Raw genomic sequence first — 22835 nt, 5'->3', positions numbered from 1 at the left:
GATCTGGGTTCAGAACCCTAGCCTATCCTGTGAGACTGTGGCAAGTCTCTTGTGTTATTCAATCCCCTCTCTGAAACATGAGGCTATTAGTACTTCCTTACTCACAGGGCTGTTATGAGGATAAATACACGAAAGCCTGTGCTCAGATACTATGGAAATGGAGGCTGTAGATAGAGTGTATATTTTGTAAAATCAGCTGTTCGTACATCTGCAAGCAAAGATCTAGCTATCTGAGAGCAAAACAAGACCAGACAAATACAAAAATGGAATCTTCTTTCTGTTATGAAAATTTCTCTGCTGAGGGCCCAGATGTGAACTCAGCTATATGAGATAAAATTTACACCCAGGTGCAAGCAGAAACAGCTCCTATTGATGTCCAAGGGAGAATATCTCCCATATGTCAGGGCTCAATTTGGACCAGTGGTCTCTGTGTGTCACCTACCATCTTCTAAAATCTGGTCCTGGGCTTGGGTCCTAAATATTGAAATAATGAGAACTGTACACCTACATGACTAATTCATGCACTTAAAAACAGCACATCAAAGAAAATGTAGACAATATAATGTTGTTATTTTTTAAATGATTCCAGGAAACTCAATGGCTCGGGGGACTGGTATTGGGATATGGAGCCTTTCATCACTGATGCAAATGTGGGCCAAGTCAGTAGTGACCAAAAGAATTGTTACCATTTGGCAAATGTTTTGTGGCCTAGAGTACTTGAAATGAGTTGATGGTCTTAATCCAGTTCCCAGCGGACAGTTAGCCACATCACAGAAACCACCACCACAATTGGCACCCATATTGTCACTCTTAGCAGGTTGGCCAAGGATTAAATAAGCACAGAGAATGAGTTACCCGCTCATGCCGAGAGGTTACCCCTCGAGGTCATGGATGAGGCACAAAGATGAGGTGGAACGGGGAAGCTCTCTCACTCTCTGCTCGTGCCGTACTGCTTTTGTGGTAAGGAGAGGAGTTCAGGCTCGAGGGCTGTGAATCAGGCACCCTTCACGATCATTAAAGTCACTTACACACATACCCAAAAAAATATTCTTTAAAAAAAAAAAGTGAACAAAAACTAAGAAATGTTCAGGATCGTTGTCTAAAAATTCGGGGGCCAAGATCATTCCATGTGCAATTTACTGAAGTCAAAGAAGTTACACGAGGGATGGATTTAACAAAATGTCTACAAGCAGCCTTTAGGAGTGGTACATGGGGAGAGAAATTCTTTTCACTGCATTAAGTTTTGTCAGTCATCACTTTAATTATCTCCGAAGATGTCTTACAGTGGACATAACCTGTGCCAGCAACTGTCATAAAGCTAAAGCTGACTTCTTAATTACTCAGTAGTGACTAAGGGGCTATCATGTAGGCAAAGATATTATACTCCTTGGAATGCGTATTTATGTGATACTAAGAAAGGGAAAATAAGGATTTAAGTTCCCACTAAACGAATTTTTACTTCCACTAAGGTAAAATGTATTGAACAGTATCTAACCCAGGAGCATGATTCATCATTACCCACATATGACATCTTCCTCATTGATTTTATATGTTAGTATATATTTACAATTAACGTCTTAATGAAGAACAAAACACCATGGACCAAATCCTGCTAATTTTACTTAGCCAAAATTTCCACTGGGTCAGAGCTTACACTATTTGTATTATAGTAGCACCAAGGTCAGGGCCTCACTGTGCTAGGGCATGGAACACATGCACAGGGAGAGCCCTACCCTGCCACAAACAGCTTGCAGTCCAAACAGGGAAAACAAACTGGCACAGAGAGAGATGAAGTGATGTGGTCACAGAATAGGCCCTTGACAGAACTGGAAATAGAACTTAGCCCATCCTCCGTACCATGCTGTATCTTTCTCACTTCTGTCCTTATACATTTAATACTCTCACTGAAGTCAGTGATTGTTTTACTTGGAAAGGTCACAGGGTTCAATTCTGGAAGGTATGAAGGGCCCCAATTCCTGTTCATGTCAGTGGGAGTTGAAGGGGGCTCATTATCATGCAGGAGGTCCTCAGCACCTTACAGCACAGGGCCCTTACTAAGAACTGTAGAAGTGGGATTTATATGAATGTTTTCCACTGTGTAATAGCTGTCATCTATCTGCTGTTGCATACACAGCTTCTGTGCAGACATATAGTGAGTGAGACTTAGAGGTCAAATAATGTGGTGCAATGTTTGCATGGTTTTTAATGGCACCCACGGTAAAATGAAAGGCTCAGGACTCTCAAGGTGTCAGATGCTTAAAATGTTGCAAGTCAGCGGCATTTCTTAAATGAAGTGGCAGGTCCCACTGATTTTTATTTCACTCGTTTGTTTACACCTGAGCCACTGTTCAAATCGGGGTGTAAGTGGGAAGAAGGGAGGGAAGGTCCAGTGTTTATTCCAGACCCTTGCTTCACTCTGCTGTTGGTTGAGCAGAGTAAAAAAGAAAAATAATGAGAAAAAGCTGTCTTGTTCGCTATATCCATGTACAGTGCCTAGCACAAGGGATCACTGATGGGCGGGCCTCAAGGCGCTACTGCAATACCAACAAATTAAAGATGTCAACAGTATCGTCCCTTTGGTCCTACACTGAATGAATTTCATAACAGCAAGATGACAATACTTGAGGCTGTGGTTACCATAAGAAAATCATACCTATGGGAAGATTAGTGGCACCTGGCTGCACCTCATGCCTCTAATGCCCCAGGGGTGCGATTATCTCATCAGATGTCACCTGCCAAGTCTTGTTGCTTAATTATTCAGCTGAATAGTCTGGCCTTCATGAGATCTTGTGTGAGTGTGTGTATGCATTTACATTCACACACGCAGGTCACGGGAAGCATGTTCTTTAATACTAAAGACACTGAGCTGAACCCTCAGTTGTGGTCAGTAAGTGAAGCTGTTTGGGGGAGCTGCAAAGTAGCCATGTGTGGTTTCACAATCATAGGGCTAGTTCTACAGCAGGCCTGTCCTTATGGTTTAGAGCAGTCTCAGAACTACTCTATACTACGAAGGATTTCAATGGCTTCCAAAGGGTCATTAGTCCAGCCAAGGCTTGCCGGGGCTCAGCACACTCCAATCATGGCTTCTGCCACCCTGGGCACAACCCCCCAACAAACCCTGAACACCTACAGAAATCCTATGCTGCCCATTTAGAACCTTTACCCTTTCCTCAGAGATGAGGACTTGGCTACAGTGACGCTTGCATTTATCACCTCCAGACTGGATTGCTGTAACTCGCTGTAGCTGTAGGTGCATGAGAAAAAGGCTCCAATTTGTGCAGAATGCAGCTGCCTGCCCTCTTCCACTAGCTAGGTTGCTATAAGTATATCGCCTCTATGCACCTGTCCCTCCATAGGTTCCCAGTCCCCTTCCACTACAAGTTTATGGTGGCAGTCCTAATCCTTAAAGCAATGAATGGAGCAGGTCACAGCTACACTAGAGACCATATCGCTGTCCACACCAGGCCAGCTGAACTCCTCAGAACAATGTGGATTGTAAAGCACAAGACAAGACTCTGGTAAGAGCCAGGGGTAAGGCATTCTTGGTTGAGAGGATCTGGCTATGGAGCAAACTTCCAGAGGAGATTAGGTTAATCCAGAGTCTGATGACCTTTAGGTCACAGTGCAAGAACTTCCCCTTTGATAAATCTTTTCCAGCATAACTAGAATGACATTAACAACAATAACCTGACCCCAGCCCTATCCTCCCAAAGCAGAGCTTCCCATAATCAGAGAAGGGAAAAGAGAAAAAGACTCCCTGAAGTCTGCTAGGGACTTTGCTTTGCCAATCTAATTAACGTGGGACGTGCTCAGATAATAAGGTGATGGGCACCAATAAAAGAAAATAAATCAAAACTTGAACACTAACGATATCCCCTTTAGGAATGAAGATGAACTTAGCATGGGCCAGATCTAGCCCATTCTATTTATACAAATACCTAGTAATGTTAGGTTTATTATATTAAAATTATCCCTCACAACAGGTCTGGTTTTAAGGCAACAATAGCTGAAACTCAGATTTAAGTCCCATTCTCCATCCTTAGCTTGCTTTGTGGTATGGCAGTATTGATCATCATACAGTATTTTAAGTCATACAAGTCTCTGGGACTCCCTTCACAGCAGGTTTGTTTAAGAACACCATTTCCCTTCTCTGATTTCCCCTGAATTTATCTTCCTGTGTCATCCAACTTCAATATAACTTTTTTGCAGAAACTTGTGCGGTAACTGTGTTTTCTTTTTTTTTTTTTTAAGTTTAGAAAAGAAAGAGAGACAACAAAAAACTGATCTCATGGTTGAGAGGGTTCTTTTAACCAAATAGTCACATGGCTCATTGGCATCCTGCCAGTGGAGTCATGGGAGATTCTGCCATTCCTCTCAAAATTCTTTTAACCATGTCATGTCCATTATTCAGTCCTATGCTATCCATCTTGCACTGTGATTGTCATCTATTGTGAGCTAAGTATGACCTGACTATGTCAATACTCGGATGGGAGATTTCCATAGAACAGCTGTGTGCAACAGGATATATGCTGTTGATAGCATGTGGCCACTCTTCTCCCTGGTTTAGTGCTGTACCACTGCACCAGCATGGAGATGCTGTGCTTCCGATGAGACATGGAAGTGCAGACCCAACCACTTGTGGTCATTAATGATTCCTTGGATATCTTAGTAAAAGTAATGACTTAGCAGTTATATTGCACTTTACCTTTTCAAAGCACTGGGGAAAAGCACTCGATTAATTCTAAAAACACCCTAGTCAGTATTACTTCCATGTAAAAGATGAGGCAAGCTAAGGCATAGGTAGGTTAAATGACTTGTCTTAGGCCACAGTTATTCAATGGCTGAGACAGCATTAGAACGCAGAACTTGTGGGTTCATAGGCCAGGACTTAACCCCTTAGGCAAAGTTGCCTCTTTAAGGACATTAATCTCATCATCCTTGCCAAATTCCAACCCAGGTCATTGTATCTGGGTTTTCCTAATTTCTTCCTCCTGTTTCAACTGGGGATAGTCATTGTCTTCAGTTCTGGTCTTAAGTGGATGTGCAGTGGCGTTGTGTGCTATTAATCAGCTGTTGCACTCCACCCCAGTGGTGGCTGAACTGATCCTTGCCAAGTCCACATGAATGTTGGATTAATTCATTTGAGATCCTTGAATGAAAGACACTAATGTTAAATATTAGTAGCATTTTATAATTATATCTCAATTCATCCAGGCAAGAAGATCTAATATCCAGTTCCAGGTCTGCCATGCGTTAAGTAATTATAAATGAAAGACACCTCAGATTGTTTTCCATGCCCCATTGTTTTCCATGCAGACAGACAGTAGTTATATCTTTATGGCTTGTCCTTGCTTCCAGACTTGAAGGGTGGACTGCCCCACAATGCCTTGCACATAAAGAACAAATGCCGCAATGCTTTTGAAGTGTTTTCCCCCTAAAAAAAATGCACTATTTTCATGTCAGCTCATACTGGCTCCATAGGCCATAATGATTATTTCAATAGCCCCAAAACTGATTTGGGGTTTTGTCTGACATGGAGGAATAGCCTTCTATTAAAGTTGCCTTGTCTGTATATTCCTATTCCGTAATATGGGAGCCTGTGTCAAGGCTATCCTGGAACACTAGAAGAGCAAGAATCATGCTGACATTGGCTCTGAGTCTTCTCTCACTTCACCACTGTAACCTTGTTGACTTCACCAAACGTTACCCTGATTCACTTCATTGGGATTTGGATCAGGCTCTAGGTAGGATCAGAATTAGGCACTTGATGTTAAGATGACACAGTGTAAGGATATTCCATAATTCTGCACAGGTTCATTGTGATGTGACAAATGGCCTCCCAAGAAGCAGGTGTTTTCCTGAATAGTTTTGTTATTTAGTCCAGGAATAGGTCAGCAGGAGGGAGTTAGGCACTAGCATTTCCCATACCTTTTGCTTGGGATTAAACCACAGAAATCCCATTAAAGATGCTGGCAGTTTTGTGGCTGAATTCCATGTAACACTCTGAAAATGAAGTGTTCCCCCCATTGAGTTTAATGGCAGCTTTGTGGCCAAACATCTCTTGTAACAGCTGAAAATTTTAGAGGCACAGTAACAGTCACCACTGGACATGGTGCCACTTCACCAGGGTCAGTTCTTATGCCACATTTAGAATTTATGAGGCTAATGTGTGCCTTCAGTTACACTCTTCAAATCCCATTTGATGTCCTTTTTATGGTTACTTAGGCCCAGATCCTCAAAGGTGTTTAAGCACCTAAGTCTCATTGCTTTCAAGGGGAGTTAAGCACCCAAATACCTTTGAAGATCTGGTCCTTAGGAACTTTGGGCCAATCCTGCTGCATAGGGTTTCTGCTGGATTTGTGCACAGGGTAAATTTTACCCTTTGTGAGGCTACCACTTAAATCTGTTCTATGGTCATTGGTTGAAAAGAAAATGAATATCAAAAGTGCAGTTGATAGCTGGATACAAATTGTCTCTTCTGCTGGTTCAAACTGTTTCCTGGACAAGACACATTAGCTCTCCAGTTGAGGCCGTGTCTTCACTGCCAAAACCAGGTGTGTTTTTACAGTAAGAGAACTCGTGCATTTTAGCTAGTTCACTGACAGGTTTCAGAGTAGCAGCCGTGTTAGTCTGTATTTGCAAAAAGAAAAGGAGGACTTGTGGCACCTTAGAGACTAACCAATTTATTTGAGCATCGGATGCGATGAAGTAAGCTGTAGCTCATGAAAGCTTCTGCTCAAATAAATTGGTTAGTCTCTAAGGTGCCACAAGTACTCCTTTTCTTTTAGCTAGTTCACTGTAAATCCTAGTGGAGACAAGGCTTTGTAGTTTATAACCATGAAGTAGCTAAATGAGGCCAACCATGGACGAGGCTATAATGTTGACCTTACCTAGCTGCAGCATGCTAAAAACTACCAGCACCATGTCTTCACAAGGATTTTACAGCAAGGTAGCTTTCAGGCTGTGTGACAGGGTGTACTTGCCCCACACTGGACAGGAAGGGAGAGAGAGCCATGCTCCCTCACCTCTACTGAGAAGGGTCCAAGTGCTGGCTCAGTATAAAAGGGAGCAGCCCAGTCATTGTAGGCTGACTGCTGAAGAGGAAGGATGCGACTCACAGGCTACAGCCTGGGAGCAACTGGAGCCCCAGACCATGGGAGCCAAAAGACACCGAGGCCCAGGCAAGCACCTGGATACCTGCAGACACCCAAGGGAGGCTGGAGCTGCCAGAAGCAATGCAGGCTGAGGAAGCCGGAGACCCTGAAGATGTCCAGACCGTAGCATCATGGAAAATGGTAGGAAGTAGCCATGGGGAACTTGACAGTGGACCAGTTATTGAACCAGATCTTGAGTCAGCATGTTTCAGCCACATTCCCCGCTGACTCACTGGCACACACACTAACACTGCCAGGGCCCTGGGCTGGGAACCAGCGGAGTGGGAAGGCCTGGGTCCACCTACCGTGGCCGCCACACACCCCCACCCCAGGTGGCAGCCCACTTCCCCAACTCTAGCCACCAGGCTGCACAGCCCTGCTGAGGAGGGCAGCTTTATAGACTCTAGCCTCTAGGCCATACAACTCGAGTGGGAGGGTGCTTGTATTGACCCTGGCCACAAGGCTGCACAATTGGGTAGAGGGGGTCAATCATACTAACTGTGGGCATTAGGCCATACAGCCCAAGTGAGAGGATATTGACTTAATAATATCCTCAGTAATAGGCTGTACTGCCCTGAGGCTAAGGATGGACAGGCGGACATAATCGCAGGGCCTTGACACCTTTATCCCGCCCCAAAGGGAGATGGGGTGCACTTCCCCTGTGAAAGGCTGTAAAGGAAACACCCTTTTGGAATTGGAAGCGTAACCTGAGAGGGAGATGTGAAAAAGATTATTCAGTGCTTTATATAGAGGACTGTGGTTTTATCCTACCAATTTTTAGGAAGAGAGGTAGACATAATGATCAGGATAGAAGACATGGATATTTTTAAAATTAAATCTGCAGCATTGTTTTGTATCCAGAATGTGGGTTCCCCCCTCCCCCCATGTTTCCATTAGTGGAAATAAAAATGACAATGCATGTTTTTTGTCATGAGTGAATATTGCTGAATATAGAGGCCCATTGCAAACCCAGTCTGACCCTCCACATTTGGGCCTGGAGTGGAATCTATTATTTTACCTTTGGGGAAGAAAGGAGTGGGGAGGGAGAGAGAAAGAACTGCATGACCCTTGGGGGAATTAAAATGCTCACTGAGAATCCACTGGCCTTGTCTTTTGTTTGATTGCATTGTTTTGCCTGAGCTCCTGATCTCTATTAGCCTCCCATGCAGCCCAGGGCTTAACTCTGCAGCTTTCAATTACAAGTTTGACTGTTTCATTCATGCCAGCTATTTGCTAATATGGCACAATCCAAATATCTCAAAGAACATGGAAATTTTTGCAAGAACATGGAAATCTTGGAATCCATGATAGGGGTCTAGGCTTACTCTAAATTTTATTCTAAGGTTATAATGGGGAATCTCTGTTGTTTATTTTCCACATAGTGCATAGCTCTCTCCTATTAGATGCTCTAGCCAAAATTATAAAATGGGTCTGCTTAAATATGGATTTGAGGGAAGTGTTGGGTGGAGCTATGGAGGCAGGCAGGGAGGGGAGGAGAGGCAGCCAAGCAGCAAGGAAAACTGAGCAGAGAGATGGACCGTGAGCAACTGCAAGCCATCTGGCAATGAGTTAGCAGGTGCAGGTGTACCTGCCAGCCTTGGGGGAGAAGCTACCTCTGCATGTTGGCCATACACTGAGGGCATAGCTACATGCAAAAGGGTAGGATGGTGAAGAAATGGGCCTGCAAAGTTAGCCCAGGGTAATCTGCTCTGTACAGAAAGGTTCCAGAACAGATGCAGTTGTTTTGATCTAACAGCTGTTCACAATGTTCCTTTACAATGACTTGGGAGAACTAAAGAATTGTTATATTTTGGGAGTGAGGAATCCGTTCTGACAGTAGGTTAATCCCAGTTATAAAGCCATGTATACCCAAGAACAGGAACTAACCTGTGACATGCTACCTTTGAAATACCATACTGCTGGACAAATCTAATGGTTTTTGGTTTTACCATATAAACCTCTATTTGTCCAGTCTAGATATAAACCTAACCCTTCTTTGTTTGGCTTCCTGACTTTTCTTCCAAAGTATTTTCTTCGGGAGGATTTTCCTTCTTTATTTTATATGCTAGCATCTTTGCATTAGACCATTTTCCCTGCTCACCTGAATAATTAAAATGATTTTGTATTTATTTGAATATGTCCCCAAAGCAGTCTGTGTAATAATTTCAGGTACCATCCTAGATTATGAACAATGAATGTAGACACGCTCTTGTCTTTGTTATTTAGCACTTGACTCTTTTGATTACCTACTGTTTCTGTTTTGTTAGGTGTCTATTAAAAGTCTAAAGTCTGGATCCATAACTGAATTTTCCTGAAGTTCAGAATCTGGGGGTTTGGCCTAGATTATGACAAAGAGAGGGACCTAGTCGTAGATTTACAATCTGGCTCCAAACTTCATCAGAGCAACAAGATGTTTAGTTTGGGCCTACCTCCAAAAGAAATGGGGTCCTCATTTTCAGAAGCGCTAAGAACCCACACTTCCACTGATTTCAGCTGGAGCTGTTGGGTATTCAGCTTTTCTGAAATTAGGCTTCATATCTCTATGTGACAGCTTTAATGTGTGGGAACAGTCCATTAAAACAACCAACCAACCTCACATTGACTTTAACACATCTCGCTCACAGGAAAGTATTTATTGTAGTGCGTGCTAGGAAACTCACTCTCTTCTGATGTGTGTGCTAGGAAAGGCCACTCTCTTCTTATGTCTAAGACAACATATCCCACAACAACCATGCAGTATGGAATCTCATTCAAAAGCCTCTTATTATTTATCATTTGTATTACAGTAGTGTCTAGAGATCTCAACAGAGATCAGGACCCAACTGCGCTAGGCACTGTGCAAACACCTAGTAAAAGACAATCCCTGCCCCAAAGAGCACATAGTCTAACTAGACAAGATAGACAAAGTATGAGAGGGGGAAACAAAGAGATGAAGTAACTTTCCCAAGATTACACAGCATCTCAGTGATTGAGCTAGGAATAAATCTAAATCCAGTACTCTATCTAATGTACCATGCTTTGTGTGCATCTCCCTACAAAGCTACATAGAGCAGATGAAAATCTTTAGTGACCAACAGCGCTAATCTTTAAGGGTTCGGAAGTATTATTCTCCTATTGCTCCATGAAAAACCAAGAAACCCCCTTTAACCCATCCCCTTAGAGTATGTAGTAGCCCCAGTAGCAGAGGATGTGGAATTACGAACTTTTAGGGTATCAGAAGTGGCACCATCAGAAACATTAACTAACTCATACAGAGGCAGTTTTCTCTCTCTACATTATGAAACCAGCCAGCACTGGGTGCTGCTCACTAGTGTAGACCGTTCTCTTTTTTTGTTTTTAATGTACAATCAGCATGAAGGCTTGTTCTGTTACTCTATGTGTTCAAAAGGGCAATTCCCATTCCCATCAAATAAATCTCTGACAGAACAAACTCTCCTCGTATGCCAGTACATAGCCCCATGTTCTACAAGCTGTAAGAAATGAATCCCCAACCAATGCATTCATCTTGCCATAGGGAAGGTGAACAGTGAAAAAAATTACACAGCTATTACCTCCAAACGTTAGAATACAACCACTTTATTTTAGAAGATGCTACCAAGGAACGACGTATATCCCCCTTGTAGGAAAAGGTGCCACCTTGTATTATGCTTGATCTTCTCTCTTAGACATTTACACTAATCAGATTGATATTATTAAGAACCAGCTTTATGTTACATGTTTCATTTATCATGGTCTTTCCAAAATCTGTCTACCAGCAGCTTAGTTTTATTTGAGTTGTGTTTCTTTTTAAATCATAAATTCTTTCTGGTCACAAATGTTTAGGATGATACAATTATTCTGATACATGCACACCAAGATAACAACTTTGCCACAGCGCATATTCACCAGACCCAGATTTATTTGCTAAGGTGTCCCTTTTCTGACCAGTTGTGGGTAAAACTAATTGCAACCTACTTTCTGCTCGCCTAACCAATGAAACCATATCACTGAGCCTACAGTGCACTAAAACACATTCGAAATACACTATTTGTTCTGATTACATGTTTTTTGTTTTGTGCCTTTATGCGGTGCCCGCCTAGAAACAGGCGACCCCCCCTCCAAGTCTTCCTGAAGCCAGAGTTTTGCACCCTTCAGTACAAAGTATACAATTCTCTTGTCAACAGAAGCAGTCATATTCTTGTGTGCATCAGAACAGACTAGAAAGATCCGTAGGGAAATGAACCTCATCACTGGCAGTCCCTTAGCAACGGGAGAAGCAGCCTCCCTACACAAATGCAAACGGAAAGAGACCCCAGTAGGTAATACTCCAGCAGCCTCTACCGTGCCTTAATCTTCAAACGCTATCATTAGTAAACCAGAGACATATGTTTGTCCACAAGATAAACAACACAAATCCAGTAGGCACTCAACTAACTAACCTCTCTCTCTTTTAACTGTCAAAAAAAAAAAAAACCCCGCAAGATATCACAATATGTCAAGGTTTCTCACACTTTATTGGAAGGGAAGAGTTTAGCTGTGCAAAACCCATTGTCCGGGGCCCTGCACAAAGGGGCAGGCTAACTAATGCTAGCACGCATTTGATGGAAATAGAGGAATTTCAGGCGTTTAAACAACATTCTTGCTGGGGACGGGTGGAGAGGAGAGGAGCGAAGTCTTGCTTGCACACAGATGTGTGGATTGCAATTACATTCTTGTTTAGTCTGATCAGCTTTCTTCTCCAGGACACAGGCTGCGTTCATATGGATTTATTAATCAAGTGACGTGCTTGTTGATTTCGGCTTTGCTTTGTTATGTGTCACCTTCTGATCCCTTTCCTTTCTGCTCTACTTGATTGCAATAGGGACCAAAGCTCAGATCTCGCTCTAACTCCCCAAGTCCATTGCAGGCAGCGGAACAAGTGACCTGACTCACAGGATGAACTGGGGATGGCACAGGGAAGGGAGAGGGCATTATTTATCCCCAGCAAATTCTCATGGTCACAGATGAGCGCTCAGAAGATCTCCAAGTAGTTAGCTCTAAATAAAGCATGCCTTGCTTCCCTTGTATTCCCCCTCAGCAGTTGCCTTAGTATTATTATTATACTTCTATAGCTTTTGCATTCGGACCTTATAATTATGTCACACAGCAAGGGAAACCGCCAGCATCCCAGCATCTGGTGTGTGGTTTAAAACTTTTGTTTCAAGATTTGAACTATTTATAGAAGGAAAACTTTGTAGGATAGTAATTTCCTACGGTTTTGAGAAAAATATGGCTACGTTTATATTAAAAGGGTTTTTTATTTATTTATTATAACTTTTGACCTTCTGGAAAAGAAGCCAATGCTGTATTTTATAAGGAAATGGTTACCTACCAGGAGACAGGACCCGCATGGGAAAAACAGAGCGCCTTAGCTATTTGGTTTGATCAATAGCATCCAACTAAATTAAACCGAATATGGTTCCATAAATCAAGCGTCCTCGGAAATCAGTAGCCAGGGCATGTGCATTTCATTAAGAATTAAGAATGCAGAAACAGACATGTTTCGTTTCTTTTGATGGGTGTGTTTATGCTTTCTTCTCTTCCAGGGTGGGGAATTCTGTTTTTCCATGGACTACCAGAAACTAGAGATATACACTCTGTGTGTGTGTGTAAACGGAAAGAGGACAAACATACAAAAAATATACATGCACACACAATTCAGGGGGCAAAATTTAAAATCCATATTCGTGGCATCATAAAGAAGTAGGCACTGATCAGGACACTGTAAATATAAAGTGAGCGTGAAACAGGAATCCTGAAACAGGTTTTCCTTCTTAGGCTGAAGGTGCAGGTTGAATCGCTCTTGAACGGACTAGTACCGTCTTTGGCAGACCTCGCAGCCTCCCTGAACCACAGAGCCAGGTAACCCCGGCAGCTGCCTACCGAAACGTGCCTACTGCCGGGCCCGATCCTGCATTCTCTTTATTTGACGTGTCAAACCTCCCGTGAAGTCAGCGGAGTTCAAGGTGCTCAAGGAATGTAGAAGGACCAGACCCGAGAACTGTCCTCGGCTCCTTCTGTTCTCCACATTACAACCCATGTGGCGTTGGGCGATCAGAGGCACTTGACATTTTTGCCCTCGCCCAGGGCGCAGTTAGTTTCTAGCCCTTTCCACGTGTGAGCCACCCGCGGGATGACTTTCAGGCAGACAGGAAAGCTAATGGGGCCCTGAGGTTGATTTTTTTTTTTCAGTCAGAAACACCTGAGAGTCTAAAACCAGGGACCGACCGCCAGCCAACCTGCTGGGAGACCTTTAGGACCACCAGCGCCCGCACTCACTCCAGAGTGAACAGGGAGCCAAGAAAGCACCTATGTGATTACAGGGATTTTATTTAAGGACCGAAACTATTCCCAGTCCTCCCCCCCCCCCCCCCAAGCCCCTTCCTCCTCCGAGCGCGGGAAAGGGTTCTGGAGCCCGGTCTAACTCCTAGATCAGACCAGAGAGAAGAGAAAAGCATCCAGTTAGAGCACCGTAGCGGTGGGTGCATTTGTCCAACCTAGCTTTGTTTTCACGGGCTTTGATGAGTCCTGCTTTATTCCCTACAGATGCCCCGGGCTGGATAACCTTACGTCTGTGTGTCTTCCCTTTCAGAACATAAAGAGATATTGCCCTCCCGGAGGGTTTTGCAATTCCTCTGGGAAAAGCTGGCCCCTAGGTCCTTTCTTCCTGGGAGGTCAGGTGCGCTTCCCCATCATTCAAGAGCCGACAAAATGTCACCTGCCCGCGATAACGTAAAACACTGGGCGAGATGTGGTCTGTGCTCTGCCGGGTCTTAGGGAAAGCCGCATCCCGCGTTGGGGAGAAACGAGCAGCTTCTCCGGCTACCTGGCTGCATCCGCCCCCCTGACCGAGTTAAAACATCAGCATCATCACACATTTCACAGACCTGCCACAACGCTAGGTATCCCGGCTCCCTTCGGTCAGATTGCCCCCAGGCAGCTAGCGGGGTCATTGTAAAGCGTATGGAAAAAAAAATCTGGATCACTTACAGGTAACTCCCACTGGTAAGGATGAGGAAAATCTGAGGGTAATACACTGAGAGTAAAACACTGCGAGATGAAAAAAGGAGCATGGCTGAATCCCGTTTACACGCGTGGAGTTCGCTTCCTTGGGTATTCCTTCCTGGCCCCCCCAGATGGTTATTCCCCACCCGTTTTGGTGTCAGCTGTGGCCTTTTCTGCTTGGCTCTGAGTTGGCCTCCAGTCCCTGGGGCGTGGGGGGGCTTGTTTGGGTTGGTTTGTTTGCAGTGTTGTGCCTAGTTTCCCCTTGGTGCTAACGCTGCTCCCCGCGCAGCGTATGGGCTGCCGCTGCCGCTTGCCGCCGCCGCCGCTGCCTCTGGCTCTGGAATGCTGCCTGGCATGTCTCGGGGGTTGGGCGCTGCGAGAGAGTGGGTTCGCGTGGTGGAATGAGGATGGTTTCAGGGATTTGGAGGGCAGAAAGTGCCGCGCGCTCTCTCGCTCTCTCTCTTTCTCTCTCGCTATTTTTTTTTTCTCTCTAACTCTCCAGAGACTCCAAGCTGCCATTGGGCAGCCAGTCCCTGCAATCCGCCTCCCGTGTTGTTGTTGTTGTTGTTGTTTTTTTTTTTTTTAAAGGGGAGGATGACAATGGCAAGACACTGATCTCGCCAAAGCCCTGCGTTCTAGCTGGGTGCGCGGCCTGAGACCTCCGGCTGCCTCTTGCTTTGAACGCAAGCCTCAGCCACTGGATCGTGTATTTTAAACAAATCGTCCGCTCTCGTGGACTGCAGGCTGCGCGCTCCGGTGCCGTGTAGGTGGCAAAGCGCGTGTTTCGAGGATGCTGAAGGGACTGGGCAGCTAGAAACGCACGACTTAGTCTGGTGAAATTGGTTGATTATGAAAGGCTGCCCCCCCGCCCCCACCATCTGAAACACTGTGAGAGAAGCTGGTGGAGGAAAGGATCTGTTGTTATACCCCCCCCCCGCCCCGAGTTGCAAATTACACATTAGTTCAAAGGGTCCTTTCAGAAAGCGAATGTTTATAGAGTTGCCCAAGTGAAAAATAATCAAACAGATAATCCTTTGAATCCTAGTGTTTTACCGGCTTGGAGTTCGTGTGCGCGGGAGTCGGAGAAAATGAAGTAGCTTGTTTGGGGGGTTATAGTCCTTTACCAACATGCCTGGTATCTCTGAGCGGTTCAGGAGGCATCTTCACACACACCACTCACATTCCACACAGAATAAGATTTTCTTTATCAGAAGATGAAAGTTTGAGGCGCAGTTGCCCCTGCTGTTTAGTTCCCTCTTCCCTGTATTACTTGGAGGCAGTCTACTTAAGTTCTCAGTGTTCCCGCTGTTGACTACATTATTATGTTTTCATAGGCATAGGTAATAAAGAGTATTTACACCTAACGTGTGTCTCAGCAGATTGCAAAGTCAGTCAGTAACTAAGAGGTCAGTGAAAAGTTTGTGATGAACAATTGCTCTCGCTTTTTGCGCTGTTGGGTGTTTCCCTTATTTGGAAAAATCATGGGGCACTGTATTTGTTAGTGAGGAGAGTTGTGGGGAAGAAAGACACGTTAGCTTCCAAGAATTGGAATTTGAAAAGGAGCCCCGAGAGAGAAATATGTACAGCAGGCAATTTAGCATAAATGCAGCGGAAATACACCAGGTCTCTCATCTTTATAGTTTTCTTTAGTCCACATGTCAATTGTGTGTTTTCTCATGTTAGTTCCCAAATAATTGCACGAGTTTTCTTTAACTTGGGTGTTCCAAATACCGTGAAAGCATCTCTTAAGAACGTGTAGCCTAATCTCTTTAGGTGTCTGTTATGCAATACAGGAATCCTCCAAATGCCGCTAAGGTTACAGACTGTCGCTAAAATGTTTACATTTTCTCTACCTATATTATCAGAATCGTTACTATTTTTGTTTTATTTAATCATTTTCATCTACAAGTTCAATATCACCCGTTAGTATAATTAACATTATCTGGAAAAAATATAATCTTAGGGAATAAGGGGAAACGCTTTGCATTGTTCAAAGGGTTTAAGGTTTAAGTTGGATCCTCTAAGTTGTCATATTTCTTCGTAGTACATACATATATGCGTCCCGCTCTCCAGCCCACTCTCTCATATACATATTTATATGTATGTGAGTAATGATTTTATTACGTGTAACTATGATAAATGTAAATCAGAGTTTATGACAATTGTTTTTTATTTTATTTCTAGCATTCTTTTACAGATTGACCATTCAGATACATTTTAAAATGTTTACCCTTTTAAAGAAGAGTCATATCCATGTTTAAACAGTAAACCTTCCCAACTTGGCACTGCAAAACCTCCTGAATGAGGTTGGAACATTTCACCTGCATAGTTGAACTAACGTGATTTGCCCATCTGTAACTGTAGAATTAGGACCGGTGTTATCTATAGCGTTACAATACATGACTAGATTAACGCTCTAGAAAGCAAAACGAAGTCATGCAATTTATTCTTTTGAAGTGACATTTTATTACGGAATGGTAAAACGAAGAAAGAAGTGGAATTAAACTCCATAAACTTGGGGGGGGGGGGGTGTGACCGAGAGATGCATTTGCTCCTACTGTGTTTAAAAACCGAATACCCTCCCTGTAACAAACTGGTGTTGTAGTTTATACGATTATATTATATTATATATATATGATTATATATTATCAGTAACCCCAAATACGACATTTTTGAGCATGTACCAGTTGTTCTCCCACAAACAAGCATGCTCTAAGCATACCAGAGCCAGAACAGCAGTGAAATGGTTACCAACACCATCCTAGAGAATGAGCCTGACACGGAGACTGTATTGAATAAACTATTTCCCCTCTCTGTTATCTGTCTACTCCGAGCGTCAGTTTCTTTCTTTTGACAACTCTGCGTGCAAAATGGGCCAAATGTCCAGAATAGGTGTACATCAAAACCTGGCAAAACCTTTTAAAGTATGTCTGAAATGCACAGAACTGATTTCTTCACCGAAAAAAATATTCATTTTGTATGTTCTGCAGAAGTTAGAATATGGTGCACAACAAATGAGTTGTTTAGGATTTGCAGTTGCCTGGCTGGCAAGCCATGTGAGAGGCACAGACTGCCACTAGTATCAATAATTTTTTTTCCGTGATGGCTAGTATTGAAATCAGAATAAGATGATAACATTTCATTTAGCCTTTGTAAAGATTCTGAGTGGAAATTTCGAAATAGTCTATGGGATTTAGACCCATTGATTTTACATGGAAGAGTGTGTCTAAATCCCCTCGATTGCTTTGAAATGTTCAGCCTCTGACTCTAGTAGTTAAATATTATAAAAGTTTAGGAGATATCCGGTATTTGGACCCTTCTTGGAATTGCTGTTTAGACTATCCCGGAGATTAAGTGCTCTCTATTTTAGCTATTTATTGAAATCTGGTTATTTTCCCTTAAAGTATGCATTTTAATGTTCTTTTCTCTTTAACAAAACATGAAGCATCAATAGCTTCATTCTTGCTGGCCAGACCTAGTTATCATCGATCAAACTTTATAGGATTTCCAGAGCAGCGATGCCGTTTATTTTCATTTACAGCTAAGGTGCATGGAGTCCAAGTGCATTGAAACCACGTGAGTATTTATCTACTAAATAAAACGCAAAACCCTAGAAAATAAATAAAATGAAAAGCCCAAATACCCATGTGGTTTCTGTATAAGAGGAAGCATTTTATTTGGTGTAGTTACAAAATGTGAGCTGTGGCCAGTTCCCCAAGCAGTGACAGAGCGCAGGAAGAGGATAATAAGCTAAAGGTTTTTGCATCTGCTACACCATCATTATGTTCCATAGATTAATTAAACCAGGGAAAGCATTGTCAAAAAATTAATCTCTCCCGTTCCGGGACACCTTATGCAGAGGAAGCTCCCACTGACTGCAGGATCTGACCCACGAAGTCTATTTATGTCCACGAGTGATGTAATTTAGAAGAGCACCCCCAAAGAAGGCGCGATTTCGTTGTCGTTTTCTGTATACTGCCACAATAGCAAAACAAATGTTCAGACATAACCATCCTTCGGTTTCTGTTCATTTCTTTTTCATCATGTTGATCACATGCTCTTAAAAGGAGAAAAAAATAATCTCCTCCACCCTTTTCAAACACATGCTTGAGTTTACTAGACTAACTAATGCTGAAAAGACAAGGGTGCAACATTTAAAGATCATCAAGACACGCCAGACTATATGTGCCGTATGCAGTTGCGAGGTGACATGAAAAGCCAGCTCATTATAGTTTCATGCTGTGACCTGGTTAACAGGGCATCCACCTCTACAGGGGGAATTGTCTTCCCAGAACCTATCCAAGTGGATTAAATGGCTCTACTGGATTAAATAAATGGTTCCACTGTGATCAAATAATTAAAGGGCTGTCGACCTCCTCTCTCCCCCTCCCCCATGTTACTCTGACTTTCCATTCACAGTCAATTTTGTTTTCTTTTGTTCCAGTGCTGATGCTTAAATATGTTCCTTACCTGTTCTCTGTGAGAGAATAAAACGAAAGGAAGCATCACATTGACAGCACTGGTTTCAATTTAGCCCAGGGTTCCATCAGTGGACTCCACCTTTACAAAGCTTGTATCTATTCTTTTCAGACTTTACCTTTTTATTTGCAGCGGTGGGACAGCTATTCTTTTTAATTTGCATTTCTTCTAACAGTGTCTGTCGTTGTGCAATTTTTGAGGGCAATACTTATTTGCAGTATCGGACATTAATATTTTAATCCTGGTTGAAAACTGAAGGAAATGCTTGCTTAAATATGAGATGTTTTAACCTGCCAGACTTCAGGGGTTGGGGTTTTTTAATTTTGTTTTTTGAATTCGAATCTCAATTGAGGATAAAACGTTGGTTATTCCTACGTTTGTCTCCGGTGCTGCAGATGGAGGGTTTGCCATAACAATGCAATATTGTTTAAAATGTGAATACCTCAGAAATCTCCCGATGTTCACTCTTCTGATTTCCTGTATTAAATAATTGGCGAAATAGTTAAGGAGAGGACTCATTATTGGTTCTTAATATGAAGTAATGCTTTACCTCGTGCCTGTCACTCTGGCAAAACTCAGTCAAGTCACAGAATGGAAATGCAGTCAATGGCAATTTTGCCTAAGTGAAGACTGCTGCATCGGAATTATACCCTCTTGTCCTAATTACAAATGCCAACTTCTTTGTTAAATTAAAAGCGCTGACACCCAATTTCCACATTTATCTCTGGGTAGGCACATGTGTATTTGATGCTTCCTTTCTGAGGCTTAAAGGTTTGCCAACGTCCTCTCATTATTGAAGTGGATCTTTTGCAACACTTTATTCAGGTTTTAGTATTTTTTTCCATAGCAAATAAAAGAACTGCAAAATATAAAATCTTTGCTATGTTGACAAAACAACACTCGTATTCATACTGCAAATTAAACCCAAAAGCACTAGAAGGCAGACTGCTACTTTATCATCCCATCCTTTCCTTTCTGTGCAAAAACCTGACTCCAAAAAGGTATCATTACAGCCAAAGGATATAGTTTCAACAAAATGGTAGTTCCAGAGCTTGATGAAAGAGGAAATAATTGCATCCCACATGTCTAGCCTCGAAGTAGCCCAGGATCTCAGAGCAAATTTCTCTGCTATTGTTCAGGGAAAGTGAAATATCATCATCCCCTTCAAGGAATGGTGAAAGATGTGGTGGTTTCTATACGAACTTTTACAGTTCTTGCTACACCGTCTTTTTTAGTTATGGGGACAATTAATCAATGACCTTTTGTTTTTGTTCTGAATTCTCTTTTTTAAAGTTGCATGTTTAATGTCTAACAACAAAGAAACCTGCCCCTCCAGACTTTACCATGTTCCAGATCTTCTGTTCACTTAATTATAAAGCCACTATGCAAATGAATCTAGTCTAACAAAGTCATTCCCTGGTACTGCAAACTATTTGGTCTTGTCTTGTCTCTTTCGCTGTGAGAGATCTCTTTCTTTAGCTATCTAGGCATGTATAGCGTTCTCATCGTTGTGGTATCTAATATCTGACTACATATGGGGCCAAATTCGTTCCTCATTTACAAATGTGTAAATCTAAACCTTAAGGATAACAGAAGTTAGCACTATATTATATGATGACAAAAATTGGTTAGCTATAATAAAAAGCTAAACCCAGCTTTTTTAAAAAAAAGCTAAAAAGCTTCACAAACAGAGTAGGCTTTCAGGAGAAATCGAATATATATCCAGCAGATACCCCTGGGAAATAGTACCAGCTAACTTTCCCCCTGTAGGCATATAGGCCAGTGCAGGAAATGATTGGTTAAAGACAAGGGGCTGTTCCGCCAAGGCAAGACCCGTAGCAAGGTGAAAGAATCTGAATGACTGGGTATCTGGTCCCGTTACGGTAGTGTCTGAGGGGATAGTTGAAACTCTTTCAACTTCGTGTTGTTATTTTCAAAGTTTTCTGATTGCTGAGTGGAGTCTCGCTTAACGTACACTCGCCTTCCCCTGACCTGAAAAAGAGCTCTGTGCAGCTCAACCGCTTGGACTTCTACCAGCAGAAGTTGATCCAATAAAAGATATTATTCTCCCACCTATATTGTCTTTCTAATGCACTACTAACGGGCAATCTTACATGTATTTTCTGTGTCCTGCCACATGCAGTTACTGGAGTTCTGTACGCTGAATACATTTTAGTAAAGACAACACATCGTGTGTATCTGGTTATACAGACACCTGCGAATAGCAGGGCTATTTATAATGGGGACCTGGGAAAAAACGAGCTTCTGCCCACTGGGGAAACACTCTGGAAAGCCAGTCCATTGGGCCACATCTCTTGGCTTTCCTATCCAACTGTAAATAAGGGAATCCTCTCCTCATGCCAATTATCTACAGCCACCTGATTCCTTCGAGAAGGACGTGGCTAGCTGGGTGATGGGAGAGTGTAAGTTAGCAGTACCCGAGCTAGTTATTTTCCCATCAGTAAACTGACCCTTTGAGCTGATTTTTCCCTTGTGTGATCGTAAGGCTCTGCTATTCTGTTCACTTGATTACGGATCCCCCCCCCCCCCCATTCCTTCCAGTCTATGATATTTTGCCCCTGCAGAGTACTGCACTGCTTTCTGCAGCTGCTCCGCTTGCAGGGAGCAATACAAAATATCATGTTAGGTAGGTGGTGTGGCTCTATTTAAAAAGTCAAGCGTGTAAAACAATATCAAAGGAAGAGGAGGGCAAAGGATGGCTGATGTAGTTTGTGCTCCAAAGCTGTATCACGTTATCGCTTGCAGGGAGGTGGAAGAGGATGGACGTCTTTTACCAGGAGGCACTCTACATTACGCTGGATTGTGGTGCAGTGTCTGTATGACTGTCTCTTTCTAAGTGCACTTAGTGCAATTATCCTCACTTTAATATAATTGCAGCTTCTCCCTGCTCCCCCCCCCCCCGCGCCCCACACACCTGTATTGATTTCAAACTGAGTAGCAAGAATGTTCAGATTACAACCCACCTTATGCATTCTTGATCATTTAAAAAAAAAAATCCCCCAGCTATGCTAAGGCAGGATCTTTTAAGAGTTTGCAGCTCGACAGGTAAGAACTCGGCTGGGGCTCAGGAATGTGGAAATACAACTCAAGTCAGCCTACTGCGAGAGCAATATTAATAAGGGCATACAGGTGAATGAGTGAGAGAGAGAGAGAAACTTGGCAACTAAAATAACATAGTGATCTAGATCATTGTGGTCAAACAACAAGCAAACATTTGACTCCCCAATAGCACTGCTAAAATTTGGCCTGGTATAGCTGCAGTTAATGAGCAGAACACTGCAGCGACAGCCCTCGTTTCCTGGTGTGGTTCAGGGTTGTTTTACCAGAGAGGTAGACGGACCAGTTGTCAAGTTAATTTCAACACGTCTGTGTGATGGATAGAGACGCAAATTGTGTCTAGGCCTGCATTAAAAAAAAAAAAAATCCCTGAGAGCAGGTTCAGACCAGGGATTTTCCGTCCCCCCCCCCCCACCCTTTGACTACTTAAACTCTGCCCTATTGTCTCATCAATAGTGGCTGAGCTAACTCCATCAGCTTTCTGAGGGACTGTATGCCAGAGCTAATATTCAGATTCGATTAAATAGTCCAAAAATAAAAGAATCTCTCCTCACGGCCAAGCTGGTCCCTGCAGACTGAAAGTCACTGTAGCTTCTATTCGCCTTTCTCTTTTAAAGCAGTGGCATTCTGACTAGAATCACAACAAGGTACTTAAAAGAAATACACATTTTCACTGTTCTTTTGCTGATGGACGTGAAACTTCAACACGTCTTCAAACACAGGGGGAGACAAACATCACACATTTTGGCAAGATATTTTGTTCACAAGTTTGATCCAAAAACCAGAGTATTAGTGAGGACAGTCACTTACCCTAATTTGACATAGATGACTCCAAAGCATAGAAACACGTAGAAAATCCACTTTCGAAAGTTTCTGTGCATGATCTAGAGAATGGACTGAGCCATAAAAAATGCACAAAAAGTAGAACTGATCGCTGCCGATTAAATCCCAGTCAAGAGCATTTCTGAGGCTACCCAAAAAAGGAGCCCGTCGAACTGTAAAAACTCAACAACGTTCAGACAAGATTTTTTTTCTAAAACCATGGTGACCAAAACGGACTCTGATATTGGGAGGGGACGTGGTGGGGGGGAGACGGGGACG

General features: G+C 42.9%; 1 protein-coding gene across 2 annotated transcripts in view; it reads right to left on the bottom strand.

The window, feature by feature from the left end:
- Positions 1-22615, bottom strand: part of WNT7B (Wnt family member 7B) — a 131984-nt gene extending 109369 nt beyond the window's left edge. The window contains exon 1 of one of the 2 annotated variants that reach the window (XM_073315976.1): positions 22545-22615. In XM_073315976.1, the coding sequence (XP_073172077.1) occupies positions 22545-22615 (71 nt within the window). Of the gene's footprint in view, positions 1-14162; positions 14370-22544 lie in introns of those variants that run through there. The other variant, XM_073315966.1, reaches the window with a different exon arrangement.
- Positions 22616-22835: the final 220 nt, after the last annotated feature.

Source organism: Lepidochelys kempii, chromosome 1 (genome assembly GCF_965140285.1).
Source record: "Lepidochelys kempii isolate rLepKem1 chromosome 1, rLepKem1.hap1, whole genome shotgun sequence".
Lineage (NCBI taxonomy): Eukaryota > Metazoa > Chordata > Testudines > Cheloniidae > Lepidochelys > Lepidochelys kempii.
This window is presented reverse-complemented; position numbering and strand designations above follow the sequence as displayed.